The sequence below is a fragment of the Geotrypetes seraphini genome, chromosome 10 (genome assembly GCF_902459505.1).
Source record: "Geotrypetes seraphini chromosome 10, aGeoSer1.1, whole genome shotgun sequence".
NCBI lineage: Eukaryota > Metazoa > Chordata > Amphibia > Gymnophiona > Dermophiidae > Geotrypetes > Geotrypetes seraphini.
In genome coordinates this window covers 38,035,906-38,054,397 of record NC_047093.1, presented here as the reverse complement: position 1 = coordinate 38,054,397, position 18,492 = coordinate 38,035,906, and the positions used below count along the sequence as shown (strand labels likewise).

The 18,492-nt window shown below is 42.2% G+C and overlaps 1 protein-coding gene across 3 annotated transcripts in view; it reads left to right on the top strand.

Moving 5' to 3' along the window:
* Nucleotides 1–18,492, top strand: part of PIK3R6 (phosphoinositide-3-kinase regulatory subunit 6) — a 131,421-nt gene that overhangs the window by 56,726 nt on the left and 56,203 nt on the right. For all 3 annotated transcript variants that reach the window (XM_033960014.1, XM_033960012.1, XM_033960013.1), the window contains 3 exons: nt 7,750–7,818; nt 12,674–12,806; nt 15,283–15,352. In XM_033960014.1, coding sequence (XP_033815905.1) covers nt 7,750–7,818; nt 12,674–12,806; nt 15,283–15,352 — 272 coding nt within the window. The remainder of the gene's footprint in view (nt 1–7,749; nt 7,819–12,673; nt 12,807–15,282; nt 15,353–18,492) is intronic.

Sequence of the window (18,492 nt, the reverse complement as noted above, 5' to 3'; positions counted from 1 at the left end):
AGGTACTGTGGGGTCTGGGTGTGCTTGGGGGGGGTTTGGGGCATGTCCTTTGGGGGGGTTCTGGCAGGAGGGACTGGGCATCCATCCTACCGATGATCTTTGGGAAGGGGGGTACCATCAGGGGGAACTGGGCATCCCTCCTGCCGGGGGATGTCTCGGAGTAAGGTTGGGAGGTTTCTGGCAGGAGGGCGTGGGCATCCCTCTTGCTGGGGGATGTCTTGGGGCGTGACGGCAGGAGGACTTGTGCATTTCTCCTGCCACGGACATTCAGGGGTTCTGGCAGGAGGGACTGGGCATCTCTCCTGTTGGTAGTCTTTGCGGGGGGGGGGGGGATGGGTTCCCTGCCGCCACTGCTAAACTGTTTGCGGCAGGCAGATTCCCTTACTGCGATCAGTTCAGCGGCAACCTGATTCTCTAACTGGCGCCTGTGACATGGATGCTGGTTAGAGAATTGTGGTGTTAGGCAGGCTTGGGCGTCTGTCCATGAGGACAGACGCAATTCTCAAAAACTGCTCCAATTATTCCGCAAGCAACTGAAAACCTGGCTTTTCACTAAAATGTAATTCTATCTCCCCTTACTCTTCTATATATAAGTTCATGTAAACCTTTTTTATCCTTCTCTTCCTATATTTTAAGTTCTTGTAAACCGTGCCGAGCTCCACAACATCCGTGGAGATGATGCGGTATATAAACTTAAGGTTTAGTTTAGTTTAGGTGGCTTCTGAGACTGGGCGTCCTTTACAGAATCCAGCCCTAAATGCTGAATATTGCACTTAACTTGCCAGCAGTATAAACTTGGTCATTCAGTGCCAGTGCCTGGTCATGGCCAGCCAATGTTGGCTAAAAACGCTTACCACCACAACTGAATATTTACCCCGTAGTTTCCAATCAGATATATACGGATCCAGTATGCAGAATTCACATCAGGTTTAGTCCTGCATCAAATTTTCCAGGTAATCATCATTCGAGTACAGAGAAAAACAACAGATCTAATCTAATCTAATCCTTAGGTGTGTATACCGCATCATCTCCACGTTCGTAGAGCTCGACGCGGTTTACAGTAGGAGAAATAGGAAGGAACTACAACAGAGGGTTAGAGGTAGAAGTGTGAAGAAAATTTAGAGGACTTGGGATGCCAAGATATAAGAGTTTCCTTGATTCCTAAGTTGGAGGGAGACTTACATTTTTTGAGAAAAGCCAGGTTTTCAGATGTTTGAGGAAAACTTGGAGAGAGCTCAAGTTCCGAAGAGGGGAGGTAAGGTTGTTCCAGAGCTCAGTGATTTTGAAGTGGAGGGAGGTCCCTAGTTTTCCTGCGTGGGAAATGCCTTTCAGCGAGGGGAAGGATAGTTTTAATTTCTGGGAGGATCTGGTGGTATTAGGGTTTGAGGAATTCCAAGAAAGAGGGATAAAGGGAGGGAGGATACCATATAGGATTTTGAAAGTTAAACAGGCGCATTTATAGTGGAACCTGGCGATTATCGGAAGCCAGTGGAGCTTGGCCAGGAGCGGGGAGACATGGTCAAATTTACTTTTAGCGAAGATGAACTTGGCCGCGGCATTCTGAATCTGTTGGAGTCTGTGGAGGTTTTTCTTAGTTAGGCTTAAGTAGATAGAGTTGCAATAGTCCAATCTGGAGAGGATGATGGATTGGACAAGGAGGGTAAAATGTTTTTGATGGAAGCAGGATCTAACTTTCCTCAGCATGTGAATAGATCTCAAACAAAACCCAAGGAAGAGAGCAAGCTGCAACAATACCTAGAAATTCAAAGACAAATATAGTTCAGTACTTGTGTTGGAGAGTTTCCTAATGCTATCACCATAATATACAATAAATAAATAAAACGGTGGAGAAAAAAGATCTCTGTTAGAAAAACTGCTCACAACCTCCTTAAAATAAAATAAAATAAAATAAAAATATATAGGTTGGAGTTACTCAAACATCAGTTTGAAAAAAATTCAACACTGTAAACATCAGAAAATCACAACAAACTTGAAGCCCCAACCCGCACAGTATCTAGAGATGATGTGTAAATTCCTATCCAAGAAAAAATCTCTGATCATATACAATATACTATAATCTTCATTTCAAAGTCTCTGAAAAAAATAAAATATTTAGCTCTGTTTGCAGATGGAATCTTGAAAATAACAGAGGCCTCCGATTTTTGCAGATATGCTGCTTCATATTATTGTAGTGTACAAGTCCATTCACTGTCTAAAAGCTGAAACTAACAATAGGTAAGCAAAAGAGGTGAAAAATATTTCAGAAAATATGAGACAATGATTGTCAGGTTAGAGAAATCAGAAATCTCGATAGATGCTGGACAATGCAATCAAGAAAGTAAAATGCCAAAGTGGCGGAGCATAGGATAGTGGGGTCTCTGCTCTAGAATGCTTTTGAAGATTCCTTGACCAAGATCAGCAGTCTTCATCAATTTTTAAGTCAGAGACACTTTGGATCTGATGAATTAAGGAAGAGTAGCAAAATATCTTCCCATGTGGAAGTGCGACACTGCTGACCTGCATATGTCTATGACATCCACCCCAATTAATAAACAAACGGATCATTTCCCAAGTTATCCAACCCACAAAAATTGTCATCAATCAAGAAAAAAAGGGGGTATAAAGGATAATTGATATAAAACCTAGCTTAATAAATTTTTATTTATTTAGTATCTAACTTCTATTTTTATGAAAAAATCTATTATTGCTATTAACCCAAATACAATTGTGTAAACAACTTATTTTGGGGCACACATTTACCCTAATATATAAATGAATTAATAAATTAAGAGGCTGGAGTATCATAAAGGATGCATTATTTTCAGTAAAGAGACTCTTATAACTTGTATATGATTTCAAGTCTTCATCCTGAATGCATGTAATGTAATCATTTAATTCAAGCCTCCTTCCTACCTCAAAAGATTTTTAATTTAATTTAATTAGAAAACTATCAACTAACAGACTAAGAGTGCAAACCTATCCTTTATTTAATTTATCAATCAATATTATAATTAAATTTTTATCTAAAATTCAATTCAATTCATTAAATTCATCAAAAATGTATTGTAATATATCAAAAAAGAGAGAAGAACAGCAACACTTATCTTAGTGGCTTCCCTGCCAGGACCAACGTTGGTGGGTTATGAACTACCCGACGTTCAAACTATTTTAGAGCGTTTCAGCTATTACCTAGCCTTCATCGAGGAACAATATAGTTGCTGTACCACTGTAAAGACAAAACAAATGAAATGAAATAGAAATGAAAGTGAATATAAAAGATGAATTATGTATATATAAAAGAATATACCTGCAATCAAGACTACCTGTTTACTTTTTTACCCAGAAACTCGGTAAGTAAAGTTTCTATCAGTTGTTTAAAAAAAAACCTTGTATTTAAAGCACCCTTAATGAGAGGAATCGCTACATCTCAGCATTCTCAAAATCGCACGAGAGCTTTCAAAAAGCCCAGTACTTTATTCAAGAGAGCCCCTGAAAATCAAATCAAATCAAATAGAATAGAATAAGACAGGATAAGAGAAATCCCAATAGCGAGCTATCTTACCTATTTAATTACTTTTGAGGTAGGAAGGAGGCTTGAAGTAAATGATTAGATTACATGCATTCAGGATGAAGTTATAAGAGGTCTCTTTACTGAGAACAATGCATTCTTTATGATACTCCAGCCTCCTAATTTATTAATTCATTTATATATTAGGGTAAAAGTGTGCCCAAAATAAGTTGTTTACATGATTGAATTTGGGTTATTAGCAATAATAGATTTTTTCATAAAAATAAAAGTTAGATACTAAATAAATAAAAATATATGACATCCACCCCGACAGCTCGCCTTCAAACATTTCATTGGAGGTATCAACAAGGAGGTGAACCTTGTCCTAAAATCATGCAGCTCTTCCCCATATCTACTTTCCCCTTTGTGTCATCAGCTTGGTTAGAGAGACAAAGAGAGAGAAGGAAAGAGTAATGGAGGCAAAAATAAAAACCCAGAATGATGACGGGGGCCATCCCAGAGGTCTCCAGGGGTTGCCATTGGCCCCAGTCCTTGTATTGAAGAGCGCTATAATAGATGGTTCTCAGCCTAGTCCTTGGGGCGCCCCCAATTGGACAGCTTTAAATTAGCATTCTGCCCTGGCAAATTCAAAGCGGACATCCTCAAAATCAACTGGTTGGGTATATCTTGAGGACTGAACTAGAGGATGCCAGAGTAAATTTAAAAATGACATTTGATTTCATCTTATTATGCTCTCCATAGAGAGCAAAGTACCTTACAGTATTGGAGCAGTAATCTGATCAGATTTCTAACTGTAGATGAGATGTAGAGAGAATAATCTTAAAACCACAGTCGCATTTTCAGTTCCTCAATTGAACAGCAAACGTACTACATTAAAAAAAAAAAAAAGATCCAGGCATGAACTTCCTGTTTCTGTGCTACACAGTTCCTTTCAGTTCACTATACAGGAAGCCAAATAGCTATTAAAATGTAATTTTCCAAGGTGCCTATTTTGTAGTTGGCAACATACCAATCTTACCAAGCAGTGAAAAAGCTTTTGTCACACCTGCAGGGCTCATCAAAATCTGCCTCATTAGATATTTGCCAGATAACATTTTGTTAAAATGGTTAGAGCAGCATTACCAGGTTTATTGAAGAAAAAAAAAGGACATATGGCCTTGCCCCATTCTGCCCCACTCCCGCCCCCCACACAAACTTCATCTCTTCTCCTTCCCTGACTCTGGACCTCTGAGCATGCGCGGATGCGATGATGTCACACACATGCTCGGAGGACCTCCAGATGCGGCCCAGAGCTAGGGGCTTTCCAAAACCCAGACAAACTGGGTTTTTAAAAAAAATCCATCTGGACACCCTGACAGTCCTCTTTAAAGAGGACATGTCCGAGTTTTCCTGGACGTCTGGTAAGCCGAAATTAGGGTAGAGATCTGGGAACCATGGAAGCCAGGTTTAAATTCTGCTTTTCTCACAGAACCTCCTTGTGACCTTGGATGAGTCACTTAATCCTCCATAGCTTCATGTGCAAATTGGCCCTCTATTCTATAATGTTTAGTGAAAAATTATGCACCAATTTGGCATGTGGTTAGGTGGGATGAATGCAGTTACACACTGCATGGTGCCTAAATTGACTGTTATGTGTTTAACTGCACTTAGACACTACTTAAGAACATAAGAATATACTTACTGGGTCACACCAATGGTCCATCTAGCCTAGGGTAGGGAACTCCGGTCCTTGAAAGCCGTATTCCAGTCGGGTTTTCAGGATTTCCCCAATGAATATGCATGAGATCTATTTGCATGCACTGCTTTCAATGCATATTCATTGGGGAAATCCTGAAAACCCGACTGGAATACGGCTCTCGAGGACCGAAGTTCCCTACCCCTGATCTAGCCCAATATCCTGCTTCCAACAGTGGCCAATCCAGGCCACAAGTACCTGGCAGAAACCCAAATAGTAGCAACATTCCATGCTGCCAATTCCATGACAAGCAGTGGCTTCCCCCATGTCTGTCTCAATAGCAGACGATGGACTTTTCCTCCAAGAACTTGTCCAAACCATTTTTAAACCCAAATACACTAACCACTGTCACCATATCCTCTGGCAGCGAATTCCACAGTTTAACTATTCATTGAGTGAAAAAAATATTTCCTCCTATTTGTTTTAAAAGTACTTCTGTGTAACTTCATCGAGTGTCCTCCTAGTCTTTGTACTTCAAGAATTGATTCACTTTTGCCCGTTCTACACCACTCAGGATTTTGTAGACCTCAATCATATCTCCCCCTCAGCTGTCTCTTTTCCAAGCTGAAGAGCCCTAACCTCCTTAGCCTTTCCTCATATGTAGCTCACTGGTTGAGCGGCTGCCTCTGCACCCAGAGGTTGTGAGATCAAATCCCAGTGCTGCTCCTTGTGACCCTGGACAAATCACTTTATCCTCCAGTACCCACTGCTTTGAATATCAGCCCTGAAATGCCAAAGTGGCAAAAAAAGCGGTATACAAGTCCCCATTCCCTCTTGTTCCCTTTATCATTTTGGTCACTCTTCTTTGAACCCCAATTAAATTTGTATATCTAAGCCAGTGGTCTCAAACTCGCGGCCCGGGGGCCCTCAGTATGTTTATCATAATCATAAAAGTAAAATAAAACAGTTTCTTGATCATATGTTTCTTTAGCTATAAATTACAATATTATTATTAAGACTTAGCTAAAAGGAAAGATTTATAAACTATAAAGAGTTTTACCTCATAAAAAATATTCATTTCTTTAAAAAGGCAGTAACTATTTTTTCTGAGGCCCTCCAAGTACCTACAAATCCAAAATGTGGCCCTGCAAATGGTTTGAGTTTGAGACCACTGATCTAAGCAGTTTACAATCTAATTTAATAAAGAATTGGAGCATAGGCAGCGGAATGCTTTTTGTTTGGGGGGGTGGGGGAACAAAAGCTTCGCCCGAAACCTCTCCGGCTTCCGCTTCCCCCATCTACCTCCTCTCTGACCGCTGTCATTTTAAATCTTCGGGCAGTGGCAATGAGTGAGACTGCTGGCTTCGGCCTGCCCTGGAAGTTCTTTCTGCAGCAACTGGATGAAGACTTCTAGGGCACTTCTTGAAGAGTTGTAGAATCAATATTATTATTAATTTTTAAATATTTAATACCCAGTCTGAACAAGCAGGTCAAGGCAATTTACAAAATTAATAGTATGTATAAAAGCACCAGTTAGTGCCACTGAAAATTAATGGTTAGCGCTGAACTGGAAATCAGCTATTTTGGGAACAGTCCAGAGGCGGAATCTTCACTTGGCTGGTTAACTGCATACATAGGATAGACTTTTATGCATTCCTGACTTTATGTGGTGGCTCATAGACAGTTAAGTGCTGAATATTGCACTTAACCACTTAAAAGATAGCTGGCCGCATACCCGTATATTCCATTGGCTAAAATAAAAAAAACAGCTGAATCTCGACCCTTAATTCTCAGCAGAGGTCTATCTCCGGTGGAGTAGTAAGGGACGGAGGCACCCAGGCAGTGGCATCATTCATGGCTGTGCCATGTGCCCCTCACATTTTTCACTGCCACCCCCCCCCCCGTACTCTCCCCCACATACAAATCTTTGCCAGCAGCGAGCAGCACCTTCTACCTGCTACTCACACTAGGGTTACCAGATTTTATGTATGTAAAATCTGGACCCATAGACCCACCCCAGGGCCCGCCCAGTTCCACCGATCGCCCGCCCCGTTACACCCACACCCTAGCCTCGCCCCCTAGCTCCGCCTCCCTCAGCCTGCTCTTCGGGAGGGAGGGCATCCATGCGTTCGCAGATACCCCTCTCGACGCGATCCGTTTATCAAAAGCCGGACAAAGTGCCAGGTTTTGAAAAGCCGTCTGGACATGCCCTCTAAAAGGAGGACACGTCCAGGTTAATCCAGACGTCTGGTAACCCTAGCTCACACCGGCCTCGACTCTCCCTCTGATGTCATTTCCTGGTCCCGCTTGCTTGCTGCCGGCCAAGATTTGAAGAGGTAGGTGGGCAGAGAGGAGGAGAGGTGCCGGCGCCCTCGCCAAGACGGCGCCCAGTGTGTCCCGCCCACCTTCACTATGCCACTGCCCTTCTCCATCATAAGTAGTGATTAAAATTTTTGTTCATGTGTGCTGTTGGAGTTTGAAAAGTGCGGATTTCTTGAGAAATGCATGACTAACGAAACCACATCGTCTTATCTTTTGCCTGCAGGCAGAGAGGGGAGATAACAAGCATTACATTATCCCACTTCTTCATATTTTAATGCATACCATAATCAAGGTAAGCAGTGACTAAGCATTGTAACTCAGGCATACCAGTGTCAACATAAGGGCAGGGAAATTTGATAACTAGGTGTCTGCAGTTACACCACCTTGTGTGTGTAAATGCCATGAAAATTGTCACTTAAGAGCAAGTATGCATTTTTTATACCACATTCATATCATCCAAGTACAGATCTTACCTATTACAGTGGGCTGGGGGGGGGGGAGGATATCTTATAGAGGAACTTAGCAAGTAAAATGAATAATTACTAGACTGATGGTTCAAATGGATGTGACTTCTTTGCAGACAGGATGTACCTCTGTACTTCTAATGTCCGTATGTACTTCTAATGTCCTTATGTACTTCTAATGTCCGTATGTACTTCTAATGACCGTATGTACTTCTAATGTCTGTATGTACTTCTAATGTCCTGACATATCATATGTAATCCGCCTTGAACCGCAAGGTAATGGCGGAATAGAAATCACTAATGTAATGTATTTATCTGCTATCATTTACAATGTTACTAAGTAAGTGTACTGATTCCTCCTATGTATATTATACTTTGAATTCTCCCCTGTATCACCCTCATAGAAGTCTTACCCCATCTCCTCTCCCCTCTCTCTTCTTCTACCACTGTCAAATTGTACATCCCCCTTGAACCTGCTCAGGCATAGAGCAATTCACAAATTACAGATTAGATTATTGTGCGCCGTTCTATAACGGAGCTCATGAGTGCGGCAGTGTGTAACTGCAATGGGGGCGCAGTGGCATAGCGAGGGAGATTGGTGCCTCGGGCGGTGGTGCCCAGCATCGCCGCACCGTGCGCCCCCCACTCTTCCACCCTCCCCCTCGCTGCTTGGGCACCCCCAACTCTTCCCCGCCGCTTGAGCGCCCCCTGCCCCGTATACCTTTCGGAATATTCGCCGGTTCGAGCAGCATCTTCCACCTGCCGCTTGCATCGGCGCCCTTCTGATATCACGTCCTGGTCCCGCGATCAGGAAGTGACATAAGGGAACTGACGCCAGCACGAGCAGCAAGTAGAAGATGCTGCTCAAGCCAGTGAACATTTAAAGAGGTATGCGGGGCAGAGAGGAGGAGAGGCGCTGGTGCCTGTGCCCCCTTGTGAAGACGGCGCCTGGGGCAGTCTGCCCCCCCTTACTACACCACTGTGGGGGTGTGCATGTGGGTGGAGCATCAGATGGGCACGTTGTTTCTCTAACTTACCTATTGAACTTATAGAATAGTATAATTTAGGTGTACCCATATTGCACTTAGCCGTGCCCACCTATACCAGCCATAGACTCGATGTAAGCGGGCACGCCTACATTTAGGCATGCTTATGCAGGTTTATGCCACAGAATCTGGGCATCCAGATATTATAGACTAGACACACCCTGGTCTAGCTTAACCATTGGACAGGTGAGGCTCTGGCTCGGGGTGCTAGGGATTAAGACCAAAATACCCAGCCTCTGACCTCACCTGAATGGAAGGAAGAAGGAAGTGAGAATGGGAGGAGTAGAAGGAATGAAATGATGAGAAAAGAGTAAAAAAAGAGTGACTGAAAAGGGGAGTATCTGAAATGAGGAGGGAAGTGGGACAAAAGAGACGAGGAAAAAGTGAAAGTAAGAAGGTTGGGAACTGGTGCAAAAGAGGGGGGGGGAGGGTTTCAAGCAAGGGAGAGGTAAGTCTGAAAGGAATGAGTGTAAAGGGGGAAATAATGTCTGGAGCAAGAATGTGTGAAGGTGAAAGAGCTTCTATAAATTTATTTATTTATTTTTATTTTACATTTATCTTTATTTAACATCAAAGAAAAACACCTTTGAGAAGGAAAGATAACATCCAATAAGGAAATATTACATATGATATTCATAAGTGTACAATGAAAATAGTCCACAACTAAGGAGAGAGATTCAAGCACTGTCAAGGGTAGTTGAATTCAGGAAAAAAGAAAACGTAACAAAATACAGAGCAAAATCAGTTGTATAAATTACTAAACGGTCTGGACAGTGATATCAGTAGGCATCTCTGGGGCTACAGAAGCAGCCTTGCCCTCCAAGAAAAATTGTAATTGGTCAGGTTCATAGAAAACATATCTATTAGCTTGATAATTAATACAGCATTTACAAGGAAAGCTTAGCTGAAAGGTGGCTCCTAAACTCAATACACATTGATGTAACATTAGAAATTTTTTCCGCCGAGACTGCATCCACTTAGAGACATCAGGAAAAATGGCTACTTTACTACCAAAAAAATTCAGCATTCTCGGCTCTAAAGAATAGACAAAGAGCTTCTAGAAATTTTAAACTCAAGGGGAGGGGCTGCGATGCGGTGGATATGAAGTGCACCCCCCATTGCAACCCCAGACACTTCTGTCTAGGGACACCGTTGTCCACAGGTAAACAGCAGCTTCTCGACTATGAAGGATCTGAAGGGACTAGGATAAAGTTAAGAAGCAATGTGAAGAGACAAGAGGCTCTGGTAAGGGTGAGAGAATATGAAAAGAGTGGGATTGGGAAGCGGGATGAACGGGGCTGGATTCCAGGTTGTATGGCAGGAATAGTGCAGCTGAGGGAATGAATCAGAGGAAGGTAAATGAGGACTTGAGAGGGGTAAGTACCAAGGATGGCAGTAAGAGTCTAGAGCAGGGGTGTTAAAGTCCCTCCTTGAGGGCCGCAATCCAGTCAGGTTTTCAGGATTTCCCCAATGAATATGCATGAGATCTATTAGCATACAATGAAAGCAGTGCATGTAAATAGATCTCATGCATATTCATTGGGGAAATCCTGAAAACCCCGACTGGATTGCGGCCCTCGAGGAGGGACTTTGACACCCCTGGTCTAGAGAATGGGTGAAAGACGGAGTGGAAATAGAAGGCTAGGAAAAGCGAAAGAGACAGAACAAGCAATGGGAGAGCTGGGAAAGTGGGAATTGCATGGTGACAGGAAGGAAGAATTGGTATTAAAAGCCATCTACCAATTCAGAAGCAGAGAAATGGAGAAAATAAGACACAAGGGAAAAACGATGCCAGATGTAGAAGAAAAGGAAGAATGAAAAGAAATGACATAGAGACCCTAAACAAAACTTAGACGAAGATTTGCACAGGAGAGTAGAACAGCAAAATAAAATGTCCAGAGAAAGAAAGAAAGAAAGAATATTACTTTAAAAAATTGTTAGGGACTTGAAATATGTCAGCTTTGTATTACTGTAGAAGAAATGTATATGTTTATCCAGTAAGTCTGGCTTTTTTAGGAGGGGAGGGGCTTCCTATTTCTAACTTGTGCTCCCTTATTCTGAATTAGGTGCATGTTTTTCCTTTGTGATCAAGGTAGAGCAGTCAGCTAATGTGCACGTCCTATGAAGGGATCAGTAGCAGTTTGGTTTGTCGTGTTTTTCTAAAAGGAGGTGTATTGTTGCTCTAGGACCTGGTGTACTATTTGTGGCGTTGCCTTTTCATAGGTGGGGTTGTTATGATATGCAGACTCCAAGTGTCTCTTTCTCAGAGTTTTGTGGCTCTTCACAAAGTGTCTGGAAGTGGAAGCAAAATGTTGCTGCTGTTCTTGAGGTGTGTGTGTGGTGAGGGGTGGGGGGGGGGGGGGGTAATAGAATAAAAGTACAGGGTTTATACTTTTCCATGCTGTACAGAAGTTTAATTCAATGCAGAATTTGTTGAATATTACATAGATGTAGTCAGTCTGCTTATTTTGGGGTGGTGGAAGGGAGGATATTGACAGTGAGGTGAAGAGAACAATTAAACACCAACACCCAGAGTATTGGGGGGGGGGCGGCACTGCCCCCTTGTAAACCCGAAAGTACACCAATGGACAAATGCCTTTCACCCATTTCTCACCAGAATGTCCTACTTAGATCCAAAGTGCAGTCACTTATCACTCGCTTAGCTGACCTGTCAAATCTTTGGCTGGGTAGGGGCAATAGTGCTTTCTTTACACATCCACCTCCTTCCTACCTTTGAGCATCTCTTTTTCCTTCAGTCTCCTTTTCTTCACACTCATAGCTAGGAGCTCTTTCCCAAATGTCTATGGAACACCTCTTCTTAAACTGCTTAAAAGTAGGTACTCGTATACATCCTGTGTGGATTTTTAGCTAGACCAGGGGTAGGCAATTCTGGTCCTCGAGAGCCGGAGCCAGGTCAGGTTTTCAGGATATCCACAATGAATATGTACGAGATGGATTTGCATGCACTGCCTCCTTGAGATGCAAATCTATCTTATGCATATTTATTGTGGATATCCTGCAAACCTGACCTGGCTCCGGCTCTCGAGGACCGGAATTGCCTATCCCTGAGCTAGACAGTAAAAGACTGTCATACCTGGACAAGTCACTTTGAAAATTGTGTCCACTAAGGCTCTATAGTGGAGAATGTTCCTTCTGTCAAGATTGCACTAATACCTGGTTTGTCCACAGTGGCGTGTGGTGAGGGCTTTCAAGGGATTCAGTGAATCCCCAGCTCTATAGCCCTGCTTTTTTTTTTCGTTGTGGTTTACTTTTTGCTTGATGCAGTTGAATTTGTTGAATAGGCAGTCTCTTTAACCATCAAAATGTAAACAAAAACAAAAAAAATAAAGCAGGGATCTTGGGCTGGGGATTCTCCAAACCCCCTGAAGGCCCTGACAGTACTGATCTGAACTTGATTGACTGAGCAGGATCTGCCTTTTATGCTCAAACAATCAAATTCAGAGCAGTGCTCTCAGGGACTTAAGGGGGTGAGACGAATCCCCTGAAGGCCCTGAGCACGCATCACTGTATGTCCAGCACCTCCATTCTCTACCTCAGCTGATAATTCCACCTGTATCTTGCTTCATTGGACCTTCTAATTTATGTGTTCTTTGTAAATATTTGTTTTCTGTACCAGGCACCATACATATCAGATAGTCTTTACGAGAGGGTGTATGATTTCTGTAAAAAGCTGCTGACTCTACCCAAGCCTTATTGCATTGTCGGCTTGGACTGTGCTATGAAGATAAAAAATGAAAGAGCAGTTCCAGGTATGCTATGGAACTATTTTTTTTTCTCCTAACTGAATATCTGCCTTCGGGCCCCTTTTACAAAGCTGCAGTAACGAGTCCTGTGCGGCAAATGCGATGCAGCCCGTTCAGTTCCTATGGGCTGTGCCACATTTGCCTTGCCGAGACTCACTACTGCAGCTTTGTAAAAGGGGCCCTTAGTGAACAACTCTCGGGGCAATTTTTAAAAGTCTAACTGTTAGCATTGTGCAGAGGAGTTCCCTGGATTGGGTTAAGTTGATGGAACCAACAACATACCTATTGTAGTTTTAATTAAATTTCATTTTATTAAGCAACAAACAAAACCAAACCAACAATGATATACTACTATAACACATTCAATTCACAATATGAATACCAAATTATTTATTTCATATGCAACATATTAAAGGAAAAACAACATTTTTAGAGGAAAAAAAAATCCCCTTTCTCCCTCCCCCTACTATATTTATTCTACCATTCTTCCATCACAACCCATGAGCACCAGCATTGTTCCTTAATTAATAATACGAGGGGGTGCTGTAAAGTTCTCAGCCCAACCAAGAAGAGAATGACATGGATATGGTTCAATCAATGGTCTGAAACAATGTGAAAATACAGAATTTTGTTTCTGCAAATTGGCACTTAATGAATAAGATCTCTTTTCAGCTACAGTGGCAAAATAATGCTCAGAATTTAGGAAGTTGGTTGGTTGGACAGAGAATTTTTAGCACCCCCTCATATTAATAAAGGTGAGCCAGGTATAGGACACTCAAGCCATTGTGATACCACTGATAGCCATTGTGACATCACTGATGGCTCATTGGTAGAATGAGGCATTATGATATCACAATCTCGGCTCTGGCAATCTCGGCTTTGGCATTATGATGTCACAATCTCAGCTCTGGTTACCAGAGACTGAAAGTCTTCACACTACAAGGGGGTGCTGAAATGTTCTCAGCCATACAAGAAGAGAATGATGTGGATATGGTTGAATCAATGATCTGAAACAATGTCTAAAACATAGAACTTTGTTTCTGCAAATTGGCACTTAACGAAATAAGATGACACTCTTTTCAGCTACAGTGGCAAAATAACGCTCAGAATTTAGGAAGTTGATTGATTGGACTGTGAACATTTCAGCACCACCTAGTAGTGGTACTAGTACCAAACTGAAAGCAGGTGCACATTTCTGTAGGTACCTTTCCCCAAAGTAATTTCCCAAAGGAAAATACACTTGTACTTTCATTTTGAAAAATGGTGCCCAGTTTTTGGTGAAAAGAACAAGTGGACTTGGTGACCTTAAGAGCAATCCTAGAACTTGGCACGCACAGTAATTCACCCCGTTGTGTGTTTAAATTTGGCACAAAGCAGCACTTGTATGCAGGACCGGAGTTATGGGAGGGGAGGAGGGAAACAGGGTAACAGGCCCTGTGCTCTACTGCTCCAAGGGGCCCCCATGGACCGGGATGTTCGTCCCTTCTCCCCACCTCATTCTGAAGCCCCCCTCACTTTTTAAAATGCAAAGGGGCCGCCAGTGCATTGGCGATTCCCTAGCACTGCTCATGGATTCCTTGCCACTGTTCCCCTGCTGTGGTCCACTCAAGCGGAAACAGGAAGTTGCAGTAAAGAGGTCAGAACATGGCAGGGGAACAGTGTTGAGAAATCCACAAGCAGTGCTAAAGAATCATTGCTGTGCCAGTGATCCCTTTGCATTTTAAAAGGTAAGGGGGCTTTGGAATGGGGTGGGGAGAAGGGACCCTTGAACAGCCGATTTTTAAATGATGGTAGGCATGTTGGACGGGAGAGCATGTTATGGGATTGGGGGTGGGGGAGGAAGGAAGGAAGGAGGAGGAAAGAAGAAATGCTGGATGGGAGGGCATTTGGTGGGTGCGAAGATTAGAGGAGGGGCATGGAGGAGAGGAAAGGGGGGGCGCCCTTCCTTAATTTCTGCCCTGGGCCCCAACATGTCTAACACGGTCCCCACTTACATGCGTATTCACCCTAAGCACTACTCTGTAATGCATGTACAAGTACTATAATATGATACTGCAAGGGGGGATGCATGTGGGCGAAACATGGGTGGAATATGAGTGGACCTCCCAGTTATACGTATAAGGCCATATTTTATATATATCAATTATGAGGTGTTAAATTGCCAATTGGCGCCAATTAGCTTGTTAAACAATTAAGCTGTACACTCAAATCTGCTGTGAACACCAATTTGCACACACAACTTATGGGGGATAACATACAAAACTGTAACTTACACGCGCTCTTGCTGCATTTGAGTGTCCACAGTTATACCAGGTCTGTTGTATGTAGACTTTCTCATCATCAACTTATCCCCATCCCTTTCTGGCACAGGCATTTTAACATGGGGAGAGTTAGCAAACAGCTGCTTACCCAAAAGAAAAGCCTTCAAAACAGCCATCAGTGTTATTTTTATTACAATATTGTTCTCTTGTGAATCTTTTAGGGTTATCATACCAAAGGATGGTTATTTCTGAGCAAAATCTCAGGAGCAAAGTGTATCCTCATCAGGAAAGGTAAGTGCAATGTTTTATCTTTTTTTTTCAAAGATGAAATTGTGGAAGTGACCCTTTGATATTATGGTAAAGCAGTATCATTGGGGTGAAGGGGGACAATAATTCTGAAACTTAAACAGTAACTGGACATTTTATAAGGATCTAGTCTCCCTTCCATTTCTTAAACACTGATGGTCTCAGTCCAGACACTACTCTTCACTGAGCCCTTCCTCCAGCTTACTGTGCCCCACTATCCCCGTCCCTCCCTCTAGAAGCAGAAAGAAGCAAGTTTATCTCCTTCCTACTTTGGTGCTAAGTCTGAATATCTTGGCCTCACTTTGTATGATTCAATACTTCCCAACTGTAGACACAGATGCAAGAGTAGGAAGCACCATTATAAAACCAAAAAGTAAATCTGGAAACAGTCATACTACAGAATGTTTCTGAAATCTGAATTGTGGAGCTCATACAGCCCTACCAATCCAGGAGAGAACAAGCTATGTACCATTTTTGTAACTCAGCATGTTTAAAGACTGGGGGGCCTTAACCCAAAGTATGAGACACCCCTTTCCTGGGACCCCCGAAAAGACACTCAAATGAATAAATAAATATATAAGATGAAGTTGAATGATAGAAATACTTCAGAGATTTGGACATAGCATGCAGAATACATGTTTTTCTGTTTCCAATGAAGCAAAGAGAAAGATCTGACACTGGTCAAGGTCTCATGTCTGGAACACAAGATGCTGAAGTCATAACAGTAAATAACAGAAAACATGATTAATGGTCACACTGACCTAATGATAATTTTTCACTTTATAAGATCTAACATATTTTGCACTGTTTTGGGAAGCAAAACATATCTGTTTATAAGAACTAACATATTTGTCACTTGCACAGTTAGGGGAAACAGAGTTATAGTAAAATAATATTGCTTGGTTAGCTTTACAAGCAAATGTTAAAGTTTTTAAAATAGATGTTTACAACAGAATAGAGCATGCCAACAAGATCAGCATTTCCTCAGTGAACATGTTTGTTACTCTCTTCTATTGCTGTCAGGGGTGAAATCAATATCATGTGATAATTAAATCATTATTGTTGCTAAGGAAAATTACTAATGAAGTATGAGTAACCATAAACCATGTGACTTGAAACTAACCAATAGAACATTGCTGTTTATCATTGGATGTTAATGAAGCAATTGTAATTTAATTGGAAGATGTACCAACTACGTATGTTTAATAATGAATTAATTGATGGTGTCATAATCCCCTTGAATGTTTAAACTAGACTTATGTGTCTGATGGTTTTTTTCTTGGCCTCCTCTAGAGAAAGAAAAAAGAGCTGAGGAGGTGTGAGTCTGCTCATGTATTTATTTAGACCAAACAAGACAAGGCTTGTGTAGTCTTACACAACATCCTCCTTTGTATAGTTTAATATGTCAGATCAATAAAAGTTATTCCAACCTATAGGAGAAAAAAAAATCAAAGAGTATGAATAAAACTTGTCACCTCCATATACCTGTCTTCGGAAAATGTGAAGATTTTTTTTTTGTACTTGGGAAACCTTATTTCAGAAAGAGTGTGGTGAGGGAATTCAGATCTCCATGTTGGAATGCAAATAATTCCCAAAATATTCTTTAAGAACTTAAGAATAGTCTTTCTAGGTCAGACCAATGGTCCATCCAGCCCAGTATCCCATCTTCACGGAGGCCAATCCAAGTTACAAGTACCTGGCAAAAACCCAATTAGTAGTAGCATTCCATGCTACCGATCCAGGACAAGCAGTGGCTAAGTCCATAGACTGTCTCAACAGCAGACTATGGACTTTTCCTCTAGGAAATTGTCCAAACCTTTTTTAAAACTAGCTGCATTAACTGCTCTTACCACATCTTCCTATTGGTTTTAAAAGTATTACTCTGTAACTTCATTGAGTGTCCCCTAGTCTTTGTAAATCTTGATGCAGTAAAAAACATCGATCCACTTGTACCTCAGGGTTTTGTAGACTTCAGTCATATCTCCCCTTAGCCATCTCTTTTCCAAGCTGAAGAGCTCTAACCTCTTTAGTCTTTCCTCATACAAGAAGAGTTCCATCCCCTTTATCATCTTGGTCACTCTTCTTTGACCGCATCATTAATTACCTTGACGGACACAATCTGATAAGGACCAGCGAGCATGGCTTCAGCAAAGGAAGATCTTGCTTGACGAACTTGCTGCACTTCTTCGAGGGAGTAAACAGCCAGATAGGCAAGGGTGACCCGGTCGACATTGTACATCTGGATTTTCAGAAGGGTTCGACAAGGTTCCGCATGAACGACTACTTCAAAAAAATTGAGGGTGGAATTGAGGGTGAAATACTCACGTGGATTAAAAACTGGATGGCGGATAGGAAACAGAGACTGAGGGTAAATGGACAATACTCGGACTGGAAAAGTGTCACGAGTAGAGTGCCACAGGGTTCAGTGCTTGGACCCATGCTCTTCAACATATTTATAAACGACCTGGAAATTGGTACAACAAGTGAGGTGATTAAATTTGCAGACAATACGAAGTTATTCAGAGTAGTGAAGATGCAGGAGGATTGCGAAGACCTACAACATGACATAAACACGCTCGAGAAATGGGCATTGACATGGCAAATGAGGTTTAATATGGATAAGTGTAAGGTGAAGCATGTCGGTAACAAAAATCTTATACACGAATACAGGATGTCCGGTGCGATACTTGGAGAGACCCCCCCAGGAAAGAGACTTGGGAGTACTGGTCGACAAGTCGATGAAGCTGTCTGCCCAATGCACGGCGGCGGTGAAAAGGGCGAACAGAATGCTAGGAATGATTAAGAAGGGGATCACGAACAGATCAGAGAAGGTTATCATGCCGCTGTACCGGGCCATGGTACGCCCTCACCTGGAATACTGGGTCCAGCACTAGTCGCCGTATATGAAGAAGGAAACAATGCTACTTGAAAGGGTCCAGGGAAGAGCGACTAAAATGGTTAAGGGGCTGGAGGAGTTGCCGTACAGTGAGAGATTAGAGTAACTGGGCCTCTTCTCCCTTGAAAAGAGGAGACTGAGAGGAACTTTGTCAAAAGCTTTCTGAAAATCTAGATACACTACATCAACTGGCTCGCCTTTATCCACATATTTATTTATACCTTCAAAG